Source organism: Ananas comosus, unplaced genomic scaffold (assembly GCF_001540865.1).
Source record: "Ananas comosus cultivar F153 unplaced genomic scaffold, ASM154086v1, whole genome shotgun sequence".
NCBI lineage: Eukaryota > Viridiplantae > Streptophyta > Magnoliopsida > Poales > Bromeliaceae > Ananas > Ananas comosus.
The window spans coordinates 121,857-143,033 of NW_017891935.1; the positions used below are offsets into that span (position 1 = coordinate 121,857).

The 21,177-nt window shown below is 44.8% G+C and overlaps 1 protein-coding gene and 2 non-coding genes across 3 annotated transcripts; 1 reads left to right on the top strand and 2 right to left on the bottom strand.

Moving 5' to 3' along the window:
* Positions 1–455: 455 nt before the first annotated feature.
* On the bottom strand, positions 456–3,381 carry LOC109705224 (PHD finger protein MALE MEIOCYTE DEATH 1-like). The gene is given in 2 exon segments (XM_020225966.1): positions 456–2,855; positions 2,945–3,381. Coding segments are annotated over 2 exon segments (996 nt in total). The 5' UTR covers positions 3,196–3,381; the 3' UTR covers positions 456–2,110.
* Positions 3,382–12,733: 9,352 nt separating this feature from the next.
* On the bottom strand, positions 12,734–12,820 carry TRNAS-GGA. Its single transcript has one exon. It is a non-coding gene; the product is annotated as a tRNA-Ser (tRNA).
* Positions 12,821–17,872: 5,052 nt separating this feature from the next.
* TRNAE-UUC lies at positions 17,873–17,944 on the top strand. Its single transcript has one exon. It is a non-coding gene; the product is annotated as a tRNA-Glu (tRNA).
* The last annotated feature ends 3,233 nt before the right edge of the window (positions 17,945–21,177 follow it).

Sequence of the window (21,177 nt, forward strand, 5' to 3'; positions counted from 1 at the left end):
CGCATCTCTCAGATGGACTGATTTTTCCCTGTAGGCCGACAGCTCGCACGCCCCGGGCTAGAGGAAGGCTTTCCATCACCGAGCATTCTTGATAACGACTTGCCATCACTGAGCGGGTTATGGCCGAAAGCTCCCATCCCATCAGTCACCTTTCGAAGCTCTTTCCCAGTCAGCCCTCAGGCGATATAGAGTGAGGCGCCTATAGGGAGAGTTTCTTAAGTAAGAAAGAAGTTTTGCGAACCAATTATTCACTGACTGAAGACCAAGCCAATCCTCATTTCCCATCATGGGTCAACTGCAAATTGAATGAACGAGATCTATTGAAGACTTGGGGCAGTTGGTATGGTACAGGCCAGCCTTATATTGACATTGACTCAGAAAGATAGGCCCCGAAACTGAATTATGAATTTCATCGAATTGACAAAGCGCCAATCTCAATGGATATCACATTGTTTGTAGAAATTTTTGATTGAGCTTTCCAGAGAGATCTTTCTGTGTTTTGATAGTTCTCTTCTTTGTAGCATCTATCTCTTTCAGTCGTTGTTCCCGGTGCTTTTTCTGTTCTGCCCGTGCGTTCTCTCTCTGCCTGAGAGGAGTGATAGCCCTCCATCATCAGTTGTAAGCGGTGCTTATCAAGCATTCCATCTTATGTCTTAGAGTAGCCGTCTAGGAATTCGAGAGTCAGGTGTTTTCATGTTCAGTCTTCCTCGTGACGGAACAGACACCGCACACATAGAGAGAGGGAGATAGAAATCAACTAAACCCCTAAATCGCCGGGGAGGCTATGTTCTCAGTCGGCGAAGCCTCACAGACAAGCAACAGTACGATTGAAGGCGTTCGGTTCGTGCTCCTCTTAGGGAGGTTCACCTCACTTCCCAGGGACAAGAAAGACCGAACGGACAGCTTCCTGCTTCAGTCAACCAGCTTAAAGATACAGAGAGAACTAGGCTACATTGAGGAACGTGAGGCTCGTGCTTCTGTCAAGGGAAGCACTCGGCTCACTCCACAGGATTGAGGAGCTAATCCTGCGTCAGTCAACTAGTCATTTCATATAATGATCACAGAAAGCTTGCGGTTGCTGCGGATAAAGGTTGCATCGGGTCAAGGGCCGGGAAGTCTGTTGGCTCTTTAGCCTAAACCACTTGCCCATCAATGATCATCCGTGCCTGGCGGGGGAGAATCCCAGGTGATGCTACACTTCCGCAGAAGCAACGATCCCTACCAGAACGGGTTCGCAACGAGTTGTCCAGTACGAGGCCACCTCCAACGGATCGGACTTGAAAGCAAAATAAGGCTGTGGTTGGGTGCCCTTACAGGCGCCGGTAAGGATAAGATCCCATCCCGTCTCCAAGGGCGTGCGGACGCTCGAAAGCAAGAGAGACACGCTACGCTATACCGAAGTGGCTCCATACTATACTAAGAGAAGGAAAAAGGGGACTGCTATCGACGGACTGACGACCAATACAGGTTCGAGCGATGGTTTGTCACACCATATGGGATACGAAGAAATGGACCAACTACCGGATGCGAAAGATAGCTATTCTTCCCCATCTGCCCTGTGCTCTGAAAAAGGTGAATCAACATAATGAATTTCTATTCTCCGGTCTGGGAAGAAGAATGAATCAAGGCGGCTCACTGCCTTCTGCGCTTAGGAGTGCCTTCTTGCTTCTTAGAATCGACTTAGTCAGTCTCTCTCCTCCGACTGAGGCATCCTTCATTAAGTCTTACATAAGAGATAGATTGAATCGCAAAGAGTATGTTTGAAAGGGCTCCCTTTTCTTCATTTCCTGCTGGAGTGAAAATTGAGTTAGGTATCAATCGATTTCTGTGCTGATCCCAGAACGGATTTGGATCTAATTGAGACATTCTTCTTATTATTTTTTCTTTTTCGTTCAATAATCATATTTATTTCGTCTTCATTCACATAAAAATTCCGACCGTACCGAAGAATTCTGTCTTTGCGATTTGTTTAACAGAATCGAGATCCGGTTCGGGGTAGCCCCATAGAACATTTGTATAAAAGTAGGACACATCACTGTAAGCATCAGCCCCAGGCAATATTGCTGGTGTGGGTAGTGATTTATCGGAAACTATTTCTGGTTCCGGCTCATCAACCTTCACACCATTCCCAAGCTCCTTGATTGAGTATTCTCAAACCCGGGTTCACAGCACGACGGACAATGTAAGCTCCAACAATTACATTGTTCATGGATTTAAGCACATAATCCAGCAAACACGTATCGCCAATGTGCAGGCGAGCTGCATCTCTAGCTTCCTGCCTAGTCATCCCACTGTGGCTAAACTTTTTTCTTTCTTTTTTTTTCAATGCATTAACAATCACATTTGCCTTTGCCGCATATTCCAGTCTTATCACAGACCATCGGCTATCAAAATTGGCGGCTACAGTAGCAAATCTTTTGTACTTTACAGGTCTTTCCTTCACTATTGGCTTGTTTTGAAGGGCTGTTCTCTTCAATGACTTCGAAGAAGACGACGATACAGTGGCAGCAGTGGCTGACTTCCTCTGCGGTGGGGCTTGAGACTTGAGAGTCAGACTGAATCTGAGAAGATCTCTTATTGTGATCAACTGAGTTTCACTCAAATCTCTGTAAGAATTCATTATCTGCTTGACATCTCTGTATTGCTTCGTATGAGCAAAATCTTTGATGATCTTATCGAGTTAGAGTTCGCTGAGAATATCGATTGCTCTTTCAGAATTTTGCTTAGTCACTCCAAAGCTTCCATAGCAGAATCTGTACCCCCATCTACCAAACCAGGGGTACCCATACGTAACTCCATGGAGCAAACGGGGATCCATCGACCGCTTATAGGATACATCCTCCACTCTAATTGTACTCTTAAAAGAACAAAAACCCAAGAAAGTCAGATCATTGATGATTGGTAAACCTTTTTGGTTGCCTATAAATTCTGAACTTTTTGTTACCGTGCATGAAGATTCGTGCAGATACGATCCCAAAGATCCATTATTTCTCTACCACATGGATACTTAGACCGGCCTTCAATTCCATTGATACAGAGCAGATGACCAACCCCATTAGAGTTCATCAACCCATGCAAGAGATGTGTTTGCAGATCAAAAGCCCCATCACTCAGGGGCTTATTCCACTTGCATTGATAAGGACCTCCTACCTCGCCATGACAAGGAGAAAGGAAAGAGTGTGAACATGGCCTCATTCTATGACGAGTTGGAGTTCTTTCTTCCTCTGCTCTTCCTAACTTATTTGAAATAAGTCGATAAAAGAGAATCAGTAATACGACGGCGAGCAGAAATAAAGAGGCTTTCATGATATTCTCCTTAAAAACATCAAACCAGTTTTTCCTTTCATTTTCGACGAATCGGCGCACGCAAAAAGATACATAAGACACGAGGCTCAAACTCGATCTTGTGGTAGACTGCCCTCCGTTGGAGCGCTTGGGCAACTAACTCGTGGGGCATGACATCCCCAAATTCCTCAAGTACTTGAGGAATTTCCTGAGAAATCAGTCTGATGTGTATTGGATCCGCTCTTCTGTTAGCATGAACACATGAATGTGATTATATTCCTCTTCCTTATTCTTATAAAATAGAACCCCCCACCCTCACCTTTCTTAAGACTACCAAGCCCTCTCGAATTAGTTCTACGATAGAAGCTTTGAACGAGGGTACAAATCTTTCACTCACTGAGAAGTGAAAACCTGTGACTATATCGTCCTGAAGGCGGATGCGACGGGAAGAAGTGGCATTGTGAAGTGTTGCTGACTTGACATTTAGGTTTCGGCATAACAAAGCTTTCACTGTCTTTTCGCACTTAGGCGCACAGCGTGCCGTTGGTAATGATTCTACTACGGTGCCGCAAATTCGCAAGCTGATCCTAAGTAATCGTTGTTGTTCATTGGATTCCGGAGGAATGACTTCGTTAGGATTGGAGAATTGCTGCGATTCTTCCTGAATAGACTCGATTCTCCCGTCGAGAATTTCTTTGAAAGTCTTACCTAAACTCTTCCGACTGAATATGAGAAAGCCTATAAAACAACGAGCTACTATCATTTCTTCATTATAGATTGAGATCTTCTTCGGACTTGATGCACAAATAGATGGAATAGCAGCAAATAGCATATTTCTATCCTGCATATCCGTTGAACTCAATCTCATTGGGAAAGCCGTATCTATCTTTCCGCAACGGAACGGGAAGTTGTGTAGGACACCCGGCGGCCAAGTCCAAAAATAAAAAGAAAAGAAAGAAGAGAACGAAAAGAGAACAGAACTTAGTATTTTGTAACTCTCCAGTAGTGTTGTTTAACCTTGAATGCAATTTATAGATTCGACAGCAATAGTCCCTCGGACTCGAAAAGTAATAACGAAAATGGCTGATCCAATAGCAGATTCCGCAGCTGCCACTGTTGGAACTAATGAAGCAAATGATTGACCCATCATATCATCCAAAGAAACGGAAAATACCAAAAAGTTCGAATTGACAGCTAATAACATTGATTCAATTGGCATTGACATAATAGGAATATTTCGTCTATTAAGGAGGATTCCCCGAATACCTAAAATAGAGATAATCATTGAAAATGTGAAATATTTAATTGGATCCGTTTCGGAAACGTGGAATGTCAGAGAAATTCAAATGTTGTGAGGCAACTAAAGAAGTCCTGCGTCATAGAGTCCAGGGGGAGCCTATTCTTTTTTTTTTTTTTTTCTCTAGTTACCTGTTCTCCTTCTCAAACAAGGCCTTTGATTTCCTCTTTCTATTCGGCCCGTAATATTTCGCCTATGCTAGCCGGGTCGGTACTAGCCGGCAAGAGAGGTCGGAGTAACCTTCATCAAGGCTTGCAGCAACTTGAGATTCCAGAAAATCGGCTGAAAAAGCAAGAGCCCTAGGCCTAAGAACTCCCCTTGGTTGGAGAAGAACCTAAGTCAGAAATTCAATTCCAGAATACAAGACGCCTGTGTTAAGCATATCCGCACTCTCCTTTGTTCTACAATAGAAGTAGCAAGTTGCTTCAACCCCGGTTGCCGGCCTAAGAAGGGCGAGATCTACTCTGTTATCTAGCTACCTGCATTGTTCGAATGAAGACTTTCTTTTTCTACGGTTTGAGTTTGAGTGGAAATTGCAGTTGGTTTTACCTTCACTAGAAAAAAAAAAAAAAAAAAGATCTTTCCTTGGGAGTTGCTTGCCAACCAATTAGAGTTCCACTCAAAATGGAAGTTTCGAGTCATGCATTTCTAGGGAAAAGTGAGATAGAGAAGTCCTTACTCTTTGTCTCGTAAGAGCCAGTCAAAAAACCAAATGAATTGTCAAGCCAGTCCAGCAGTCTCTGGCTCTGCAGTCTTCTAGTCGTCCTTGTCCCTGATGGGCCTTCTTCATAACTGATCTCTGGTGAGCCAGTAAAAAAGCAAAGTACCTTTCTTTACATTGAGGGGAAGCCTGGCAGGGCCTATCGATCTTTCCCGGAGAGGGCAGCGGGATAGACAGAAAGCGCTAGTTCTATAAGCTGTAAGCCTCCTTTGAAAGCTTTTTATGTTTTCCCGGCCTTCAGCCAGTTCTAAATGAATTGAATACTTGTTTGAAGACGTCTGGCCAAGATGACTTGATGAATCTTCATTTCGTCTATTGTAGAGTTTTTTTTTCACCGGTCTTGGCTTTCGTTAACTAGTCTTTCTTTCCCTGAAAGGCTTGATGAAAGGCTTTACACGTTGTTCTATATCTATCAGAGAACGACGGCACTGATCTTTCTCTGAGGGCTTGGGCAAAAGCTTTCAATAAGTAGGTTCCCATTAAGCCTCTATCGGAGCGGAGGGTAGGGGATAACTGATTGAAAATGAAATTCCTTTCTTTCGCTATCGTCGAAGTAATCTGGCAATTTGGATGCCGCGGAAGAGAACAATTGATAGATAGGCCTGTCTCTTCATCGGATAAGCTGAGTTAGACCGATTGGTATCACACCAAATCAGACCTAATAGAGTATGATTAGGCAAATCATCACCACTACCCTCCCTGAAGAAGTACCCAATCCTGATTCCATGAATGGATGCTACTTTCTAATCTTCCCCCTTGCTCTGTGTTGAGCTGGGAAATCCATATATGACATTTCCATTCTTTCACTGCCAAAAGTCTAAGCTTCAAGGCTTCAAGACCTGACACTGACTCAATCTTTCTTTACCCCCAGGGGTGGAAGGCTTTGCTACCTATAAGAAAAAGAGGCTCCTGCTATCGATGATCAAACGGATGTTGCTCAACCGGATGCTCTTCCCCTACCTAAAATCATCTTGTGTCGAATAGTGGAGTTTGCCATCGAATAGCCTGCTACCGCTTACTCGGGGGGTGAAACTGGTATACTATAAAGGATACCTTCGATAGGATACCGCAGTTTTATATATATATATATATATGACCTAAAAAGGGTCATTTGAGTTCCCGGCCTGGAAATGGACGTATTGAATGACACGATAGTATGTCGTTTTCGCTTCCTTTGATTGAAGTTTGTCAATCTCGACTGTCACCAGAAAGAAGTAAAATAAAAAACTTGTCTTGTTTTGGACAAAATCGACGTGAAATGAGAAAGTGGACCCAGACTGGATGAGTGAAAGATGATTCAAGTACCGAGTCCCTATGTTGCAGATCGTCTTCGATATGCTAAACCGAAAAATGAGAAAAGCTTGACCAGTTTAAGAGTAGGGATAGGGATCCAATCTCAGTCTAAGAGAATAGCCAACGGTCACTAGTCTTGACTTTGCTTTCAAGTCAGAATGTTCTCCTGCTGCAAGAGAATAACGGTGAACCTGCCACAAGATGAGGGCGAAGACCCACCGCTATCAGAGTCGACGAGGTCTAATCCCAGACCGGAGAGGGGGAGCATAATAGTCAGTTTATAGAAGAGAATCCAGGCGAGGAGCAAGCCTAGATCAGTTCCCTTGCTTTTCAGGCTTGAACCTGTTCTCTGTTCGTTCGATAGTAGTTGCTACCGAATTGGCACCGGATTTTCTTTCAATAGATTAGCTTAACAACAAAAACGGAAAAGCTTCCCTTAACGTAAGGGCTGAAAAGCTCGACCTACTTCTTTCTATCAGAGTCGGGAGAACTAGGAAAGTTGGCCTAGTAATAAGCTTAGAGTGGAAGAGTCGGAGTCGGACCTGCTCTTCTCTTATATGACATTTCGTTCACTGCCAAGAGCCGGAAAAAAGCTTCCTTTAAGAAGAATCAATATCAATCCTTGCCTCGAATGAAGATTAGCAGGAGACAATTTCGAGTCTTTCAGAGCTTGAGCTTTGCCCAGCCCTCCAATCAGCGGGCAGCCCTTCAACAACATTGGCTTGGCTGTTGCCGAGGATACCACTCAATCGGGTGATGCGGGAATTTCTGTAGAGCTTCATCATCGGTCTCCTGTGGGACCTAAGCCCGAAAGGACAACATCCTTCGATGAAACGAAAGAAGGTGGTAAGGAGACTGGGTTCGCTCCACCACTGACTTAGTCAAAGAATGACTTTCATTTGAGTAGATCCCTTTTCCTGGCACTTTTAGGTAGATCCTTAGACATCCGATTCTTCAGTGGGAAAAGACAATCAAGCGAAAATAGGATATTCAGCAGCGGGAAATGAATCAAGATACAGAGTAGCTGAGTCAACAGCAGAAGATGCGAAAGGTAGGAGATTCATTGATAGCAGATTCTCCAACAGCATCAGATTAGGCGCCATCCTAAGCTCCAGAGACAGATCTTTATGTATTGTATATATGGTCACCAATGCTCTCGGGCCAATAGAATAGGAAGACCCTCCCGTCTTTCATACTATACTCCTTCTCTTATCAGGGTGAAATAGTAAAAAAAAGGATGTCTGATTCCTTTAGGATATGAGTTTCAACTTAACCAACCGCATCCAAGACGAATGAAAGTTCGAAATCAAGTGTGCGTCACATCCCTCCCTGTCTTGCGTGGCTCGCATCCGGGTCATGCTTTATTCAATCCCATGGTTCGTTGGATGAAGGTAGCACTTTGTTTCGCTTTCTGTCTCGCACCGCGCTCTGTTCTTTCTAAAGGTGCTCATCATCCCGCTTCACACGACGCTGCACATCTCGAGCTCATTTGGACAAAGGAGATTGTGCGAGTCTTTGCCTTCTTCGTGGGGACGAAGATTCACTCGTTTAGGATCTTGTTATGCCTCGCCCCGTCCCTCTTTTTTAACTAGCTGATGGATTGCATTTTTCCCTTTTCTCTTTTTCTCTCTTCTTTTTCTTTCTGTTATACGAATGCTTTCAGACATGAGCTTGTTTTCTATGGATCCACATCCACACGAACTGGTTAGAGTGGAAACCACTAAAGGAAGAGTATATCCACCTAAAGCACTTCATTTTTTGACTACTCTTGCTCTTTGAAAGGTGAGATAGTCTTGGATGACAGTCTATGCTTCGCCCTCGCTCCCGGAGGAACATTTCACTTTTCCCCTCCTTTCCTAAAAGATTAGGGTCATGCACCTGCTATGCCGACACATGGTAATGCATTCTTGGACGGCGGAGGCGAAGACGATTTCCAACAACTTGGCTTTGCGACCTTTGAGAATGAGTCTTTTGCTCGTGGGGATTTCCAATAACGTGAATTGGATACGCGCCCTTTACTTGTCTACTTCAATGAAGAAAGCAAGGTTTGAATGTCATGTGGTTACGCACCTGCTCTTCTCTACTTGAAGGTTGACGAGAGACGGGTTGAAAAGAAATAGATAGGAATGAAAGGTTTCAATCATCGTTCCTGTGCCTTTGATCGTTTGACTTCTTTTCGGGATAGCCGTTTTCGAAGTGTATGTCGAAATCACCGTTTTGGGGACTTGATGTATATGAGGAGGTGCTGGAGTTAGCCCTTTCAAAGTAGCCCTTTCTTCCTTCATCGGGACTGCAAGGATTGCTTTTGCTTCCTTCGCCCGTGATGATTGGATTGGTGAAATGTGGTGAGAGGTAGTTCGTTGGATCAAGACGATGAATGGATCCCGTTCAACCGAGATCAATCAAATAGCGTAAGGTAGGATAGGCCCTTCATTCTCTTCTCCTACTACTAAGGGAGGTTCAGACAATCTATCTTTTCCATATGTACTTCCAATCCTCGAGGATTGGAATCCAACACTTCCATTTTCTATTCTTGATTCTTGCCCCATATCGTATGACGACGACAGGGACCCTTTATGACTTGAGAATAGGATCCTCGTACATCGAAGTTCTTTTGCGACAGGTTTGATTAGGCTTGTTAGACGGAGGTTCGTTCCGATGCCTGGATTCTGTTCGATTTCAATCTCAGGGGATTGAGTTCGTTTTTCTTGTTGCTTTGGATCTAAGACTTTTTTCTCCCCCTACAGTGTGGATCAAGTATGTGCTTCATTGGAAAAAAGGAAAAAGGAATCTCGTTCGCTGCTGGTTCCTTCCGTGAGTTTTTTATAATAGAGAGAAAGATGAGTGAAGAACTGGCTGTTTGCTCTCTTCGGTGGGACCTAGTCTCTGGCTCGTTTTGTGCTCGTGTTGGACTTTTTCGAATGATTGAACCCGCATAGAGAATCCAATCGAAATGGTTCAGTACGCAATGTTCAGTACATGTATGGACAAGGCTTGAATTGCATGTGTTACACGTTACACATTTTTCATTTAAGGGCTTCACTCCTTGCCCTTATAAATTGAAGCATCTTCGTCCTTTGATTAGAATTGGCATAGATAGAGAAGAATGTATCAGATCATTGTTTGTCACGGTCGCTTTGCACCTCTCTGCACTCCTTCTTTGATAACCGAGGGTGAACCAAAGCGGCACCTGCTACGCTTTTCATTACTATTGAGCCTGACGATATACATAAGAATAGAAAGGAATGGATGCTTCTACCTAGATGTTCCTAACGTAGCGAATGACATAAATATAGATAAGATAAGATTAGATTCTAACCTCATTCTTTGATTCGAACTTAGCGCAAGACCCTAAATACGGCCTTTTTATCCTCCCTGTCCGACTTGACACACCCCACGATTACCCCAATCAAGACCTCCATGCGTGGTGGTAAACCTACCACTTGTAAGCGCCTTTTCCGTGAATGACATTCCTTCTTTCGTCAGCGAACACCCGCGAATGCCTATCCTTCGTGACTATGTCTGCTTTCCAATTGAGTTCGTATGAGTGAAGGTATCGTTGTCCTGCTTCACTGAGTGAAGGGTGAGCTAGCAAAGAAAGTCAAGCTTAGTTCGAATGAATAGAGAGGAAAGCGATCTAGTTCAATTGGTAAGCTCAGTCTCTGGAGTCTATGTTGACTAGTAGTTCATACCTATTGGCAGTGCTTCTCTTTTCCCTGAGGTTTTAGTTCTCTTCTTCTGCCTTCCACAGTCGTTTAGCCCTGCCAGTCCTAATTCCTTACATGCAGTCTTAAGGTAAGCAAGCCCAATTGCAATCCTAAGGTAAAACCCTGAAGTTGCAGTGCCAGTTTCTAGCAATACAGTATCAGTGAGCTTTCTCCTTCCCCGGGGATGGATTTTGAGTTTCTCTTGGGGGTGTTCTTCCAGCTTGTCCTCTTCCCTACCTACGGTTTTCTTGCTGTCTCTGGGAGGACTCAGGAAAGATCATAGTACTCAAGGTAGGGCTAACGAGAAGATTCCCTGATAGAGCTAAGATAACTAGATTGATTTACGCTTTCCTCTTTCTTTTTTATCATATCTCTATAGAATTGGAACGATTTCCTTGCCAGTGATCAAACCTGAGTCTTTGAAGGCAGTGATAAAGCTACTCTTAATATCGAGCTAGCTGGAGGTCTATCAGTGGGCCTTTCTCCCTTGAAAGCACTATGAACGAGCTGGCAAGGCCAATCCATCAGTCAAGGCAGGCAAAGAATCAAGCCGGGGGAGAAATCTCATTAGCCATCGAGCTTTTCATATTGACTAAGACTGGAAAACGCTTTCCCAGCGGGGTAAAGTGCTAGGTAACAAGCTAGGGATAAAGCATGTGAGAGGGTAAGCAAGAAGGACTCTTCCCTTCTTTCAAGTACTGTAACATTCTTTCGCTTCTTTCCTGTTTTGTTCCATGTATATGGGGTATTGAAAGCCATCCAATTGAAGTCCATCTTCTCGCCGAAGAAAGCCTAAAAAGCGCTCAAGGATAAGTAAGTGAAGACAGTTAGAGGAGGGCAGGGTCAATCATAAAAAGGCAAGAAAGCCTGTTTTGGAAAGACTGCAGTATCGAATAAGCCAGAAACAGCTTTCTTTTCTTCCATTTGGTCAATCACTTCGTGCCGATAGTCCCTGTGTCATAATCTTTCATAAGGCAAGCGGGAAGCACTTCCTTCCAATGAGAATGGGATAGTTGGCTCTAGGTCAAGCGTAGGAAGGAGTACCCCATAAGCAAAAGAAGGGAAGTTCTATCTCATAAGCGAAAGAGGGGCATCCACTTGTTCCACCTTCGAGCCAGTTGCTGTCCTTTTCCCTTTTGTCAGCCAGTGCTTTTTGAATATCACTATCCTTTTCAGCCAGGACTCTTTTCTGCTTGAGATCCAGAAGTTGGACTTTCTTCCTTTCGCCCTGCCAATCAGAATCTAATGACTTCCAGGCCAGTAGGTTGTGAACTAGGTTATCCTAGCCCTGCCAGTTCTGTTTCCCTTGGTTTTCCCCCTGTAAACCTTCCCTTTTCGCTCGTCTCTTGCTCGGGGATTTCTTCTTTGCTTTAGTAACATCTTTGTACTTTATCTCCCTTACTTTTGCCTTTCCCGCACCGACCATGGGAGTTGCTTGGCTCCCGACTGTCTTGGCTTTGCGCCATACCCCGACTCTGAATCAGTTCTCATCCGATCGATAGTCCCTTCCCGCCTCCTTCTGTTATACCGTTTTTTCCCTCAAAAGAAAAAGCTGTCCACCAACGGCGGAATAAGCTCTAAAAACGGCCTGACTTTCCTTCCGAAAACTTCATTCCCCAACGGCTGCTAACCAAATGGGAATGACGCTGCTTCCGGGTCACTTAATCACTTTCTATCCGAAAGCTTCACGCCAAGCAGTTGCTTTCCCTTACGCTCTGGCTTTTCTTTCTTTTGCTCCATTCCCAAGTGGCTTGCTAGCTTGGGCAAGAAAAGACTCTCTCTACCGTGATTCTTCGTTGCTTGGCTTACCGTCTCTAGACGCTTCCTCAGAATCAGCCGTAGATTCCCTGCCCGAAGGTTCTTTCTCCCGTATTGCATTGTGAATTGACATTGACCCCCACCTTGCTTCGTTCCTCTTGAAGGTGTTGGAACACAGTCAAACGCGAAAATGAAAGATTTCCATTCAAGTTTACGAGTGACCCTAAAAACTTGGTAAAAGGCTCAAATGCCCGAATTTCATTCAAGCTTAGCAAGAAAAATGGGCTTGATGACGAAAATCACGGTAAAATGAACACTTTGTCAGTGACACCTTAACGAGGGCTAGGGTGGTGGGTCAACTACTCAGTAAGAAGAACCACAGCTTTGAGGACCAAAATACCGAGGTTGGATGCGCGTGAGAAGACCTACTCCTACTCATCTTTTTTCGATTCATTCTATTCCTTCAGACCCAGCAATCTCCGATAAAGACCCGAAAAGCTCCGCATCCGCTAACATTCTTTTTTTTTTTTTTTTCTCTATCCATATTTTATAACCTAAGTAATTAGGAATAGAGAATCTCTATCAAATAAAGGTCTTATTGCTGGAATAATGGTTTCAATTGTTATTTGATTTGATACATTGTGGTCGATAACGTTGGTGAATTAACAGAAACGGAAAGAGAGGGATTCGAACCCTCGGTAAACAAAAGCCTACATAGCAGTTCCAATGCTACGCCTTGAACCACTCGGCCATCTCTCCTACATAATCTTATTATTGGCCAGAAACTGAGTGAATAGCGAGTTATTCATATTACTGCAGTACAGGTACGACCGATCACTAGTTCCATAGGAAGAATTCCTTTCCCATTTAATATTTCTCAACAAAAACTTCTCTCATTCATCAGCTACCCCACGGATCTATTCCAGCCGCGTCCACGTCCTCTGCCTCCAGCAACTAGAGCTGCATCATCTTGCTCATTATTGAGAATAGGCCTCTCTATCACTTGAAGAAAGATCGCCACTTTCTTATCTACGCTATTATAAGAGAGCTGTAGGAGCATTTCTCATCTTCATTTCAGTGCGGCAGGTCTACCATTTTGGAAAGCAGCAAAGGCAACTACAACTGAATGTCTGGCTGTAAAAGACTCGGGGGTAAAAAATCCTTCTTATGAGCCTGGAGCAAATCTTTCTGCTTACCTACTACCTTCTTTAACAAGGGATTGGGACAGATATACTAGAAGGTGGACCAGGGGCGAAGTCACCTTTTTGGCCAAGGACTGCTGCATTTCCCTCGTCAGCTGGATTGAATGCAACTAGGAAGTATAAGTACTCCCACTTCTGAGACTTCAATTCAACTCCTACTGGGAAAAATCCTTATACTGTTACTGGCTAAAACTCAAAGGAGAGAAAGATCTATCTTCTCATTCTAACAACAATATTAGCGAAAAGATAAAGAATTCTAGCTATGAGTAAGTCCCCGATCTAGTAGTTCCTGCTATCCAAAGCTTGCTTTCCCTGAGGTAAAGAGAAAGGGCTTTCTTATCCATTAGATTTTCTCGACATTCAATTCGATCCGATCTTTTAGGCTTTCACTACTGCTTCCCGCCTTGCGCATTTTACTTACTTTTGCTGCCTTGGCAAATCCGTTCACTTGCCTCTTTTATCTCATTCAATACTCCTTCCTCCTAAAAGGACTGCTATTGGAACTCAAACTAAAAAAACAAGAAAATGAATTGCATCCCTTCGCTTTCCTTTTTTGAGGGTATTGAGGCCTGGCAAGGAAGGATTGCTAGCTTGGAACCCTCGTATGTAACCAAGTCCACACTCGACCACGTGTGTAAGAGTAAGATTCATATAGATATTTAAAGTATATTGATTAGAAGAGTGCCAGATCATCCCGGCACAGAATGTAGTAAGAGAGAGTTTTTTCTCATGAGTTGGGGGCAGAGAGTAGAAAGATAGGTAGTGAAATAGGGTCATGCACCTCCCTTCCTTTCTCCTTTCAGTTCAGGGACCCTGGGATAACGGCAAAATGCCTAGCCAGGATAAGGAATGGAGGGGACAGCAACTTCCACTACAATTCAAAATGCAGGGAAAGTAATGGTTATACTTCCGAAAAGTATTCTACAAATAGATACAAAGTCAATTAGCTATAAGCTATCTCTTTTCAATACATCTTTCCCTTGGATGGGCTTGCCTCATATTCAGATTACTTCAGTTTTGAAAATGGCTAGCTCTCCATTACTTAAATCAATGAAGGAAGGAAATCAACTCCAACAAACTGGCTCTTTTGAATCTGGGGAGGTTGGTACGACATCGAAAGCTACTCCACCTCGATTAAGATAACTCCTAATGGCTGAAGGAGAACAACCAATGGTTGGTCCAATTCCAATAAGGAACTCACTGCAGCACCCGCTTGAATGTAACGTGTCCTACTTTCCCTTCAAAATGAAAAATCCACTCCATTGAAACAAGTTCTATAACTTTCTGCGAATTGGCCTTTTTTCTTCCATTAGATGGGAAACCCTTGGCACTCCAACTGAGTTGAAATGCTATAGCTAGAAAGAATTCTTCATTCTAAAAAGGAAAATTTCTAGAATATAAAGAAAGGAAAGTCTATTCTTATTCTCATTCTCTTTCTCTCTTATTCTCAAAAGTCTTTCATTACGTCTTATTGAGAACCATAGAATTCGCTATCCAAAGCTTTCTGTCTATCCCTCCCAGGTATCCTCTCGATATGACTACTGGAAGAAGTATCTTATGACTACATATGATCGATACCGAGTCTACTGAGCGAACCGTACTGAGCCTGCCCTGCCACTTCCTAACCCTAAAAGGATAAGACTTTCTCGGCATTCAAACGCGAAAAGCAACTCAATTGAATCCGGTTTAGCTACTAGCTACTTTGGAAAACTTTATACCACACCCCCTTTTTTTAAAACTCAAAAGGAGTCCTAGGAAAAAGGTTGGAACTTAACCTACCTAAAATCGGTGATCGAGATCTGGGCCCGGGGCCTTCTGGCTCGTCAAGTTCGGAAAGTATCTTAGCCGATGGCGCGGAGAGGGAGAGTTGGATACCCTTACCTACGGTTCAGCTGGAAACTAGTTACCCTTCCAACTTGTCCTCGATAGAGGCGTAATGCCCGAGAACGGCATAATGGAATACTGAATTTTTTCTAAATTCTTTTTAATGTAAATTAGAAATGATAGAATCTTTCTAAGGATTTTTCTTTATAAAATATTACGAGTAAGCAAAATACCTTTCGTAAATACGGAAAAAGAAGAAGAAAATAAGATAAGCACTCTGGAGTGGAGCCAGAAAAAAAAGTAGGCTTCAAAGCCACCTTGAAAAGGAAATCTATGCATATGCTTCTTTCGGAGCGCGCTTTAAGGCTACGGTTAACTGCAGCTAAGTGAAGTTTTGGGACGGGGACCTAGCTGCCTCAAGAGAGCTGGTTCGCAAGGACAGCATTCCTCTTCCTAAACAGGGGTTTTTCTTGGCTCGCTCAGAATAGAAAGAGGTTGGTTATGGGGGGACCCTCCCCTATGGCATGGCTCTTCGAGGAATAACGCTAGGTTCCTACTTGGAATTCAAGGAGGAAGTAAACCTGGTGCCAAAAACTGGGCTTATGAGGACGGATTAAGCGAAGAAAGGTGACTGGTAGCCAAAGCTTAACACATCAATTCGATAATAAGGACTCTATAGAATATTCAGATTTATTTTGAATAGAGATCCCATCTGCCTTTCTAACACTTTTATTCAATTCAGTTTTCTTTCATTTTCTTTACTTTGGCACTAGGTAGGGACATCTCCCAAAACGGGGGCAGTCTTTTTAAGCTAGAAAAGAGGATACGACATAGATTGGTCCGACATCTTGACCACGCACCTTTTTGCCAAAAGTATAAGATCTTATAGAGCAGTTCCGATAGCATATTTTGTACGTCTGTACATTCGAATCCTTCAACGATGAGTCTGATGTCAGCTTCTTTCCCCTTCATCAAAGTGACGCTAGGCAAACTACCGTTCATCGACGAGTCCACTCCTTTCCTTCCAATAAAGAAGGCTAGTGAATCAGCTTCGGGAAAGAAGGAAGCAAGCGTTCCAAGCGAAGCAAAGGAGCCAAGACAGTAGGACGGTTGCTAGCACGACTTATGGCTTTCGTCTTTCTTTCCCCTCGGGATGTTCTGTGCAAGCCTTTCTCTTTATAGATAGTCATTCTTTCCTTAAAAAATCACCTCTATCTGGTAGTAATTCTTCCTCTTATGGAGTCCTGCCAGTAGTACGCCAGGGAGTGAGTCAAGCCGCTTTCAAGTCAAATACCGAATTCGATGTGGAATAAAATACTAAAGAATGAGCTCTAGGATATCCTATAGGGCACTTTAGAGGGAAGACTTTGATTCCGTTAGTGTTCGTAGGGATGGAATAGAATATGAATGAGATCTTTCTTACTTAGCCATTAGGACAGGGCAGATGGAATGCTTTTACGAAAACTAGCGCTTCAGTGTGCCTGTGCCAAGGTGAAGTTAGAAAGTTCATCATAGAAGGGAGAATCAGTCCGGGCAAGACAGTGCACGGTTGAAGTCCAATCAGCTCGGTCAAGCCAGTCTGTTTTATATATAGTACCAATCCTAGCTGTGAGGGATGGAATTCCTTATATAAAGAGATCTTCCCCTCGCTCTTTCATTCCAGTCGTTGGGAGGAAAGCCAATGTCTTTCTTTCAGAGTTCGAATTCTATGTCTTAAGCATAGTGCACAAAAGAAGAGTATGGCATCTCTGCTTTATGCTTTCTAGTTCAAGTAGGTAAGCCAGTCAGCAAGCCCATTCATTCCATGCAAGCAAGCAAGCGGACCAAAGAGTAGTAGGCTTTCAAAGAGTCTCCTTCCCTGCTGTCTGTCCTTTCCTTTCTTTTCCTTCTTAGCGCGTAGTGGGAAGAGATGGTGCTATCGTATACTTTCTCATGCTTGCTTTTCTTTGTTGAGTTCTTTTTCTCTCTAATTCCCTCTAACTATCAATTGAATAATCGAAGACAGATGGTAGCGTAGTTGATAGGGCCTGATTGAGTACATTGCAATCACCGAACTGCTTTCGAACCTTCAAGCTTGAAGGTGTAAAGGAAAGCACACTCGGAATAAGGCTGGGACAAAATGAATACAGATGGCTCCCTCCCCAATAATGGAGCAGGTATTGGTGTGGTTCTGAGAAAGTCCTACAGCTTATGGTTGACACCTTTCAGTAGAGCTAGACCACGAGCGGACATACTTGTCATTGAGCTACTTGCTGTTCGTAGAGGCCTAGAACTTGTCATCTGACGGAATGGTAGAAGGGCCGCTGATTCGCAGGTAGCAGTAAAGTGCATTCGTCTGACTCCTGTCCTTGGAAGGCCAAAGATCATGTACTCTATCTCCTCGGGCAGCTTGAAGCTTTGAAAGTCTCTAATATATGGAGAGAGGCTAATCGCTGTGCGGATTACCTAGCTAAGCTGGGATCATAGGGTCGGGAATCATCCTTTTATCTAAACAATTTCTATCCCACACTTCGGGGATACATGGAAGAAAGCAGGTATATGAAAATGAAAATCAGAAAGGTGACAATGGATCACTATTCTCTGAACAGGCTATGTTCATGCTGGTCTGAGGCTACTGCAACATTCATTTTGGATGAGATAGAAGTAGGGTTCTCTCTTCCGATTGAAGGGGAGACGACCCGCCGAATTCACATCATAAATCGCCAACATGAACACAAACGAAATCGTCGAATTTCGTATAGAAAGAATAATCTCTTTTCTTTTTTATATGAAGAATTGCTTTTTGGTCCCTTTCGTCCAGTGGTTAGGACATCGTCTTTTCATGTCGAAGACACGGGTTCGATTCCCGTAAGGGATAGGTACTTATTCCCGGCCGGCGGTATCATTGCTGAGTGATCGCTCGCTATCAGGCTTGAAAAGGTGGTCCGGAAGCTTCCTCTCTCCCAGCAAGCAAGACGAGATGAGATCACCACTTCTCAGTAATGGACTTCCTTTCATTCTTCCTTAGCCTTATCTGTCCTTCCTATCATAGATTCTCGAACAGGAGACAGAAAGAAAATTTCAATGCATGCCTTCTTTCTCTCCTCCCCTCAGCCACACATCTCTTTCGTTCGCAGCCTTCATTCCTGCCTGCTCGCTTCCACACACGCCTTGCATTCTGCACGGTTGCCCTTCCATCTCCCCTTCTTTAATGGCGGAGGGCGAACCCAGCTCCCGCTTAGATAGAACAGGAGCCCTGCCAGAACTAGAACAGGCCCTTAAGATATAGGGGGCGCCTATTTGCTCGCTTATACAAGACAGACCTTGACTGCCGCAAATCAAGTCTGATACGCCCTGCCCTAATGAATATAATTGTAATTGGGAGCACCCTGCTTTTTGTCGTCCATAGGAAGGAAGAGAGGGGTCAGCGAGCAGGTGTTCCCCATTTATTTTGACCAAAGGCAAACAGCCCCCATGTTATTCAGCGTGGGGAGCCTGCATGACAAGAGCAGGCTGCAGGCATGGTGCATGGGACCTTCACTGATTTTTCTCGCCACGCCAGCCACTTCATTCAATCAATCATATGTTCTATGGAGGGACACAGGCATGAATGACTTTGATCTTTCGTTTTCAATTGCTTATTCGGCCGGCTTATTACGCTGCTTACTTATCTAACGTATACGCTTACTCACTTTCTTTCAAGACAAAGAGGATAGCGCGCTTCTTATCTTACACCACCAATGAAAAAGAGACCACTCTTCTACTTTGAAAGCGCTACAGCTAACCGCTTGCTTGGTACCTTTTGGTTGGTTGGCAAAGAATAAGAAGCTAAAAGCAAAAATGCTTTAGCTGCCGCTTTTTTTCAACACAGAGCCGAGAATAACGGCCGGCATATCTTTCTCTTGCACGCAAGGAGATGCTGCTGCTGCTGGATGTCATGGTTCCGGGGCGCCATGATCCTTCTATCTGGAACAATCGAGGGCACTGACTGACTGCATCAATCATCGCTCAGTGAGCTATTAATTGCCGCCAATTGCGCTTCGCTTGCATGCAAGGCGGCAACGCCAGGTAGACGCGCGCGGGCAAAGGAGATGCATTTTGAGTACTGGTGGTACTGGACAAGCTAACGGGGAATAATCTCTTTCTTATTTCTTTCTGCCTTTCTTTCCCATGACGACTAGGAACGGGCAAATCAAGAATTTCACTTCGAATTCCGGACCTCAACATCCTGCTGCTCATGGTGTTTCACGATCAGTATTGGAAATGAACGGAGAAGTGGTGGAACGTGCGGAACCACATATTGGATCACTCCAGTGCGGCACGAAGCCGCTGACGCTGAGTAGGCTCAATTGCCGCTAGCTATGCCCTGCTCGGTCCCCCGGCAGGGTGGAGGTTCCGTAGCGCGTCATGAGCACCGGGCAAAGGGGCGGTTTAGCAACTCAAGCTTTCCGCCCTACCTGACTTTGGATAGGGATAGAAGGGAGAAGGTTGTGAAGGTGGCCTCGTTATCCACACAGAAGGTCGGATGAATGGAGGACCGACCGACCTGGGTTTGAACGAGCGTTGGCGGGTCCTGGAGTGCCCGTCAAGGGCGCTAGCGCATACCCCGGGGTGATCATCACCACCTGCACCTCACATCTCGGCACAGTGGAACGTGTAACCCGCCTGCTGTCCAAGTCAACCACTTAATTTCCTGTAATTCATAGCGCCTAACAGAACGTAGCAGCAAGGGACAACCCACCCATACAGACAGCCTGCGGGGAGGATGGCACTACTGGCAAAGACCGTCTGGCGAAAACGCCGCAGGCGCGAAGCGTGGTAGGCCTGCGCCGGGGGAGCATAGGGAGGAAAGGGAGCCCGGACGGTGGAAGAGCCAGGGGAGGCCGGGTCATTTGACGGAAATAGAAGGTCCGAGCGGCTCATTCATTCTTGGAAAAAGAGGGAGCGAGCCAATGTATCAATGAATAGATACAGTCAACGGTAGACAGACAGCGCTGCCTACACGCGAATTAGCTTCAGAGGTCGAGCTGTCTCAATTTCACTACAGGATTTGCGAATGCTGGGCTGGGCCACCTCGAATGGCGTGAGCCGCATGCGGGGAGACCCGCACGTACGGTTTTCAGGGGGATCTGGCCGAAAGACCGGCCGGCGCCCACCCGACTAGAGGGACTGAGAAATTAATAGAGTACAAAACTTATCTTCAAGCTTTACCTTATTCTGATCGTTCAGAGGGCGATCGCGGAGTCACTGAATGAAGTCCTCCCTTTCTTTCGGAGGTGCTGACCCGCAGCGAGGCAGATATGACTAAGTGACATATTGAATATGGCGACGACTACAGCATGTCGTAGAAGGAGATAACAGGTGGAGCCAACGACCCACTAAGACTCACGTATCTACAACTACATCCCCGAGCGGCAGTCAAACAGAGGCGTGAATGCAAGATGCCAGCGGAATGATCGGCCGGACAGAGGTGCGGGCTGCTTCCTTCCCACCGCGTCCTTCCTTGTGTGTCGGAGATACAAAGCGAGTGCACCGGAAAAGAAGGGGAACTGAGTCGATCTATTCCATGGCGAAGCATCCGAAGCATAACTGCACACTCACACGATCTTTGCCGAGAGATAGGAGCATTCGGTGGAACCGGTGAACTACACTTGCTTCTTGATAGATGTGTGGGACAGAGGGCTCGTGGTACCTGCTGCCCACCCTTCCTCCGCTTTGATAACCGTGTGAACGGAGAGTGGGCAGAGCAAAAGGGAAGGAGGTCCTCATACGGAGTCGCACACTTGAGCAGTGCGGGAGACTGGAGAATGGGTCGAGTAAACTCCCTTAGGGCCGATCAAATCACAGACGAGGAACTTTTATTGATTTTTTCTTTTTGATTGGAAAGGTTGGTATGTTCTAAAAAAAGGAAGGCAGAGGTAAGTAGTTCTCAGAGGCGGCTCGGTAGGGAAGGAATGGTCAATCGTCAAGTCAAGGATGACTTCTTTGTTGGCGAAACGATGGGGGAGAGAAAGCACGCCAGTGATTCTCTGAGCCGGTCTTGATTTCCAAGGCCTCGGGAAACTGGTCGAGATAGATGACAGCACCTTTTTATCCTCTTCCTTACCGGGA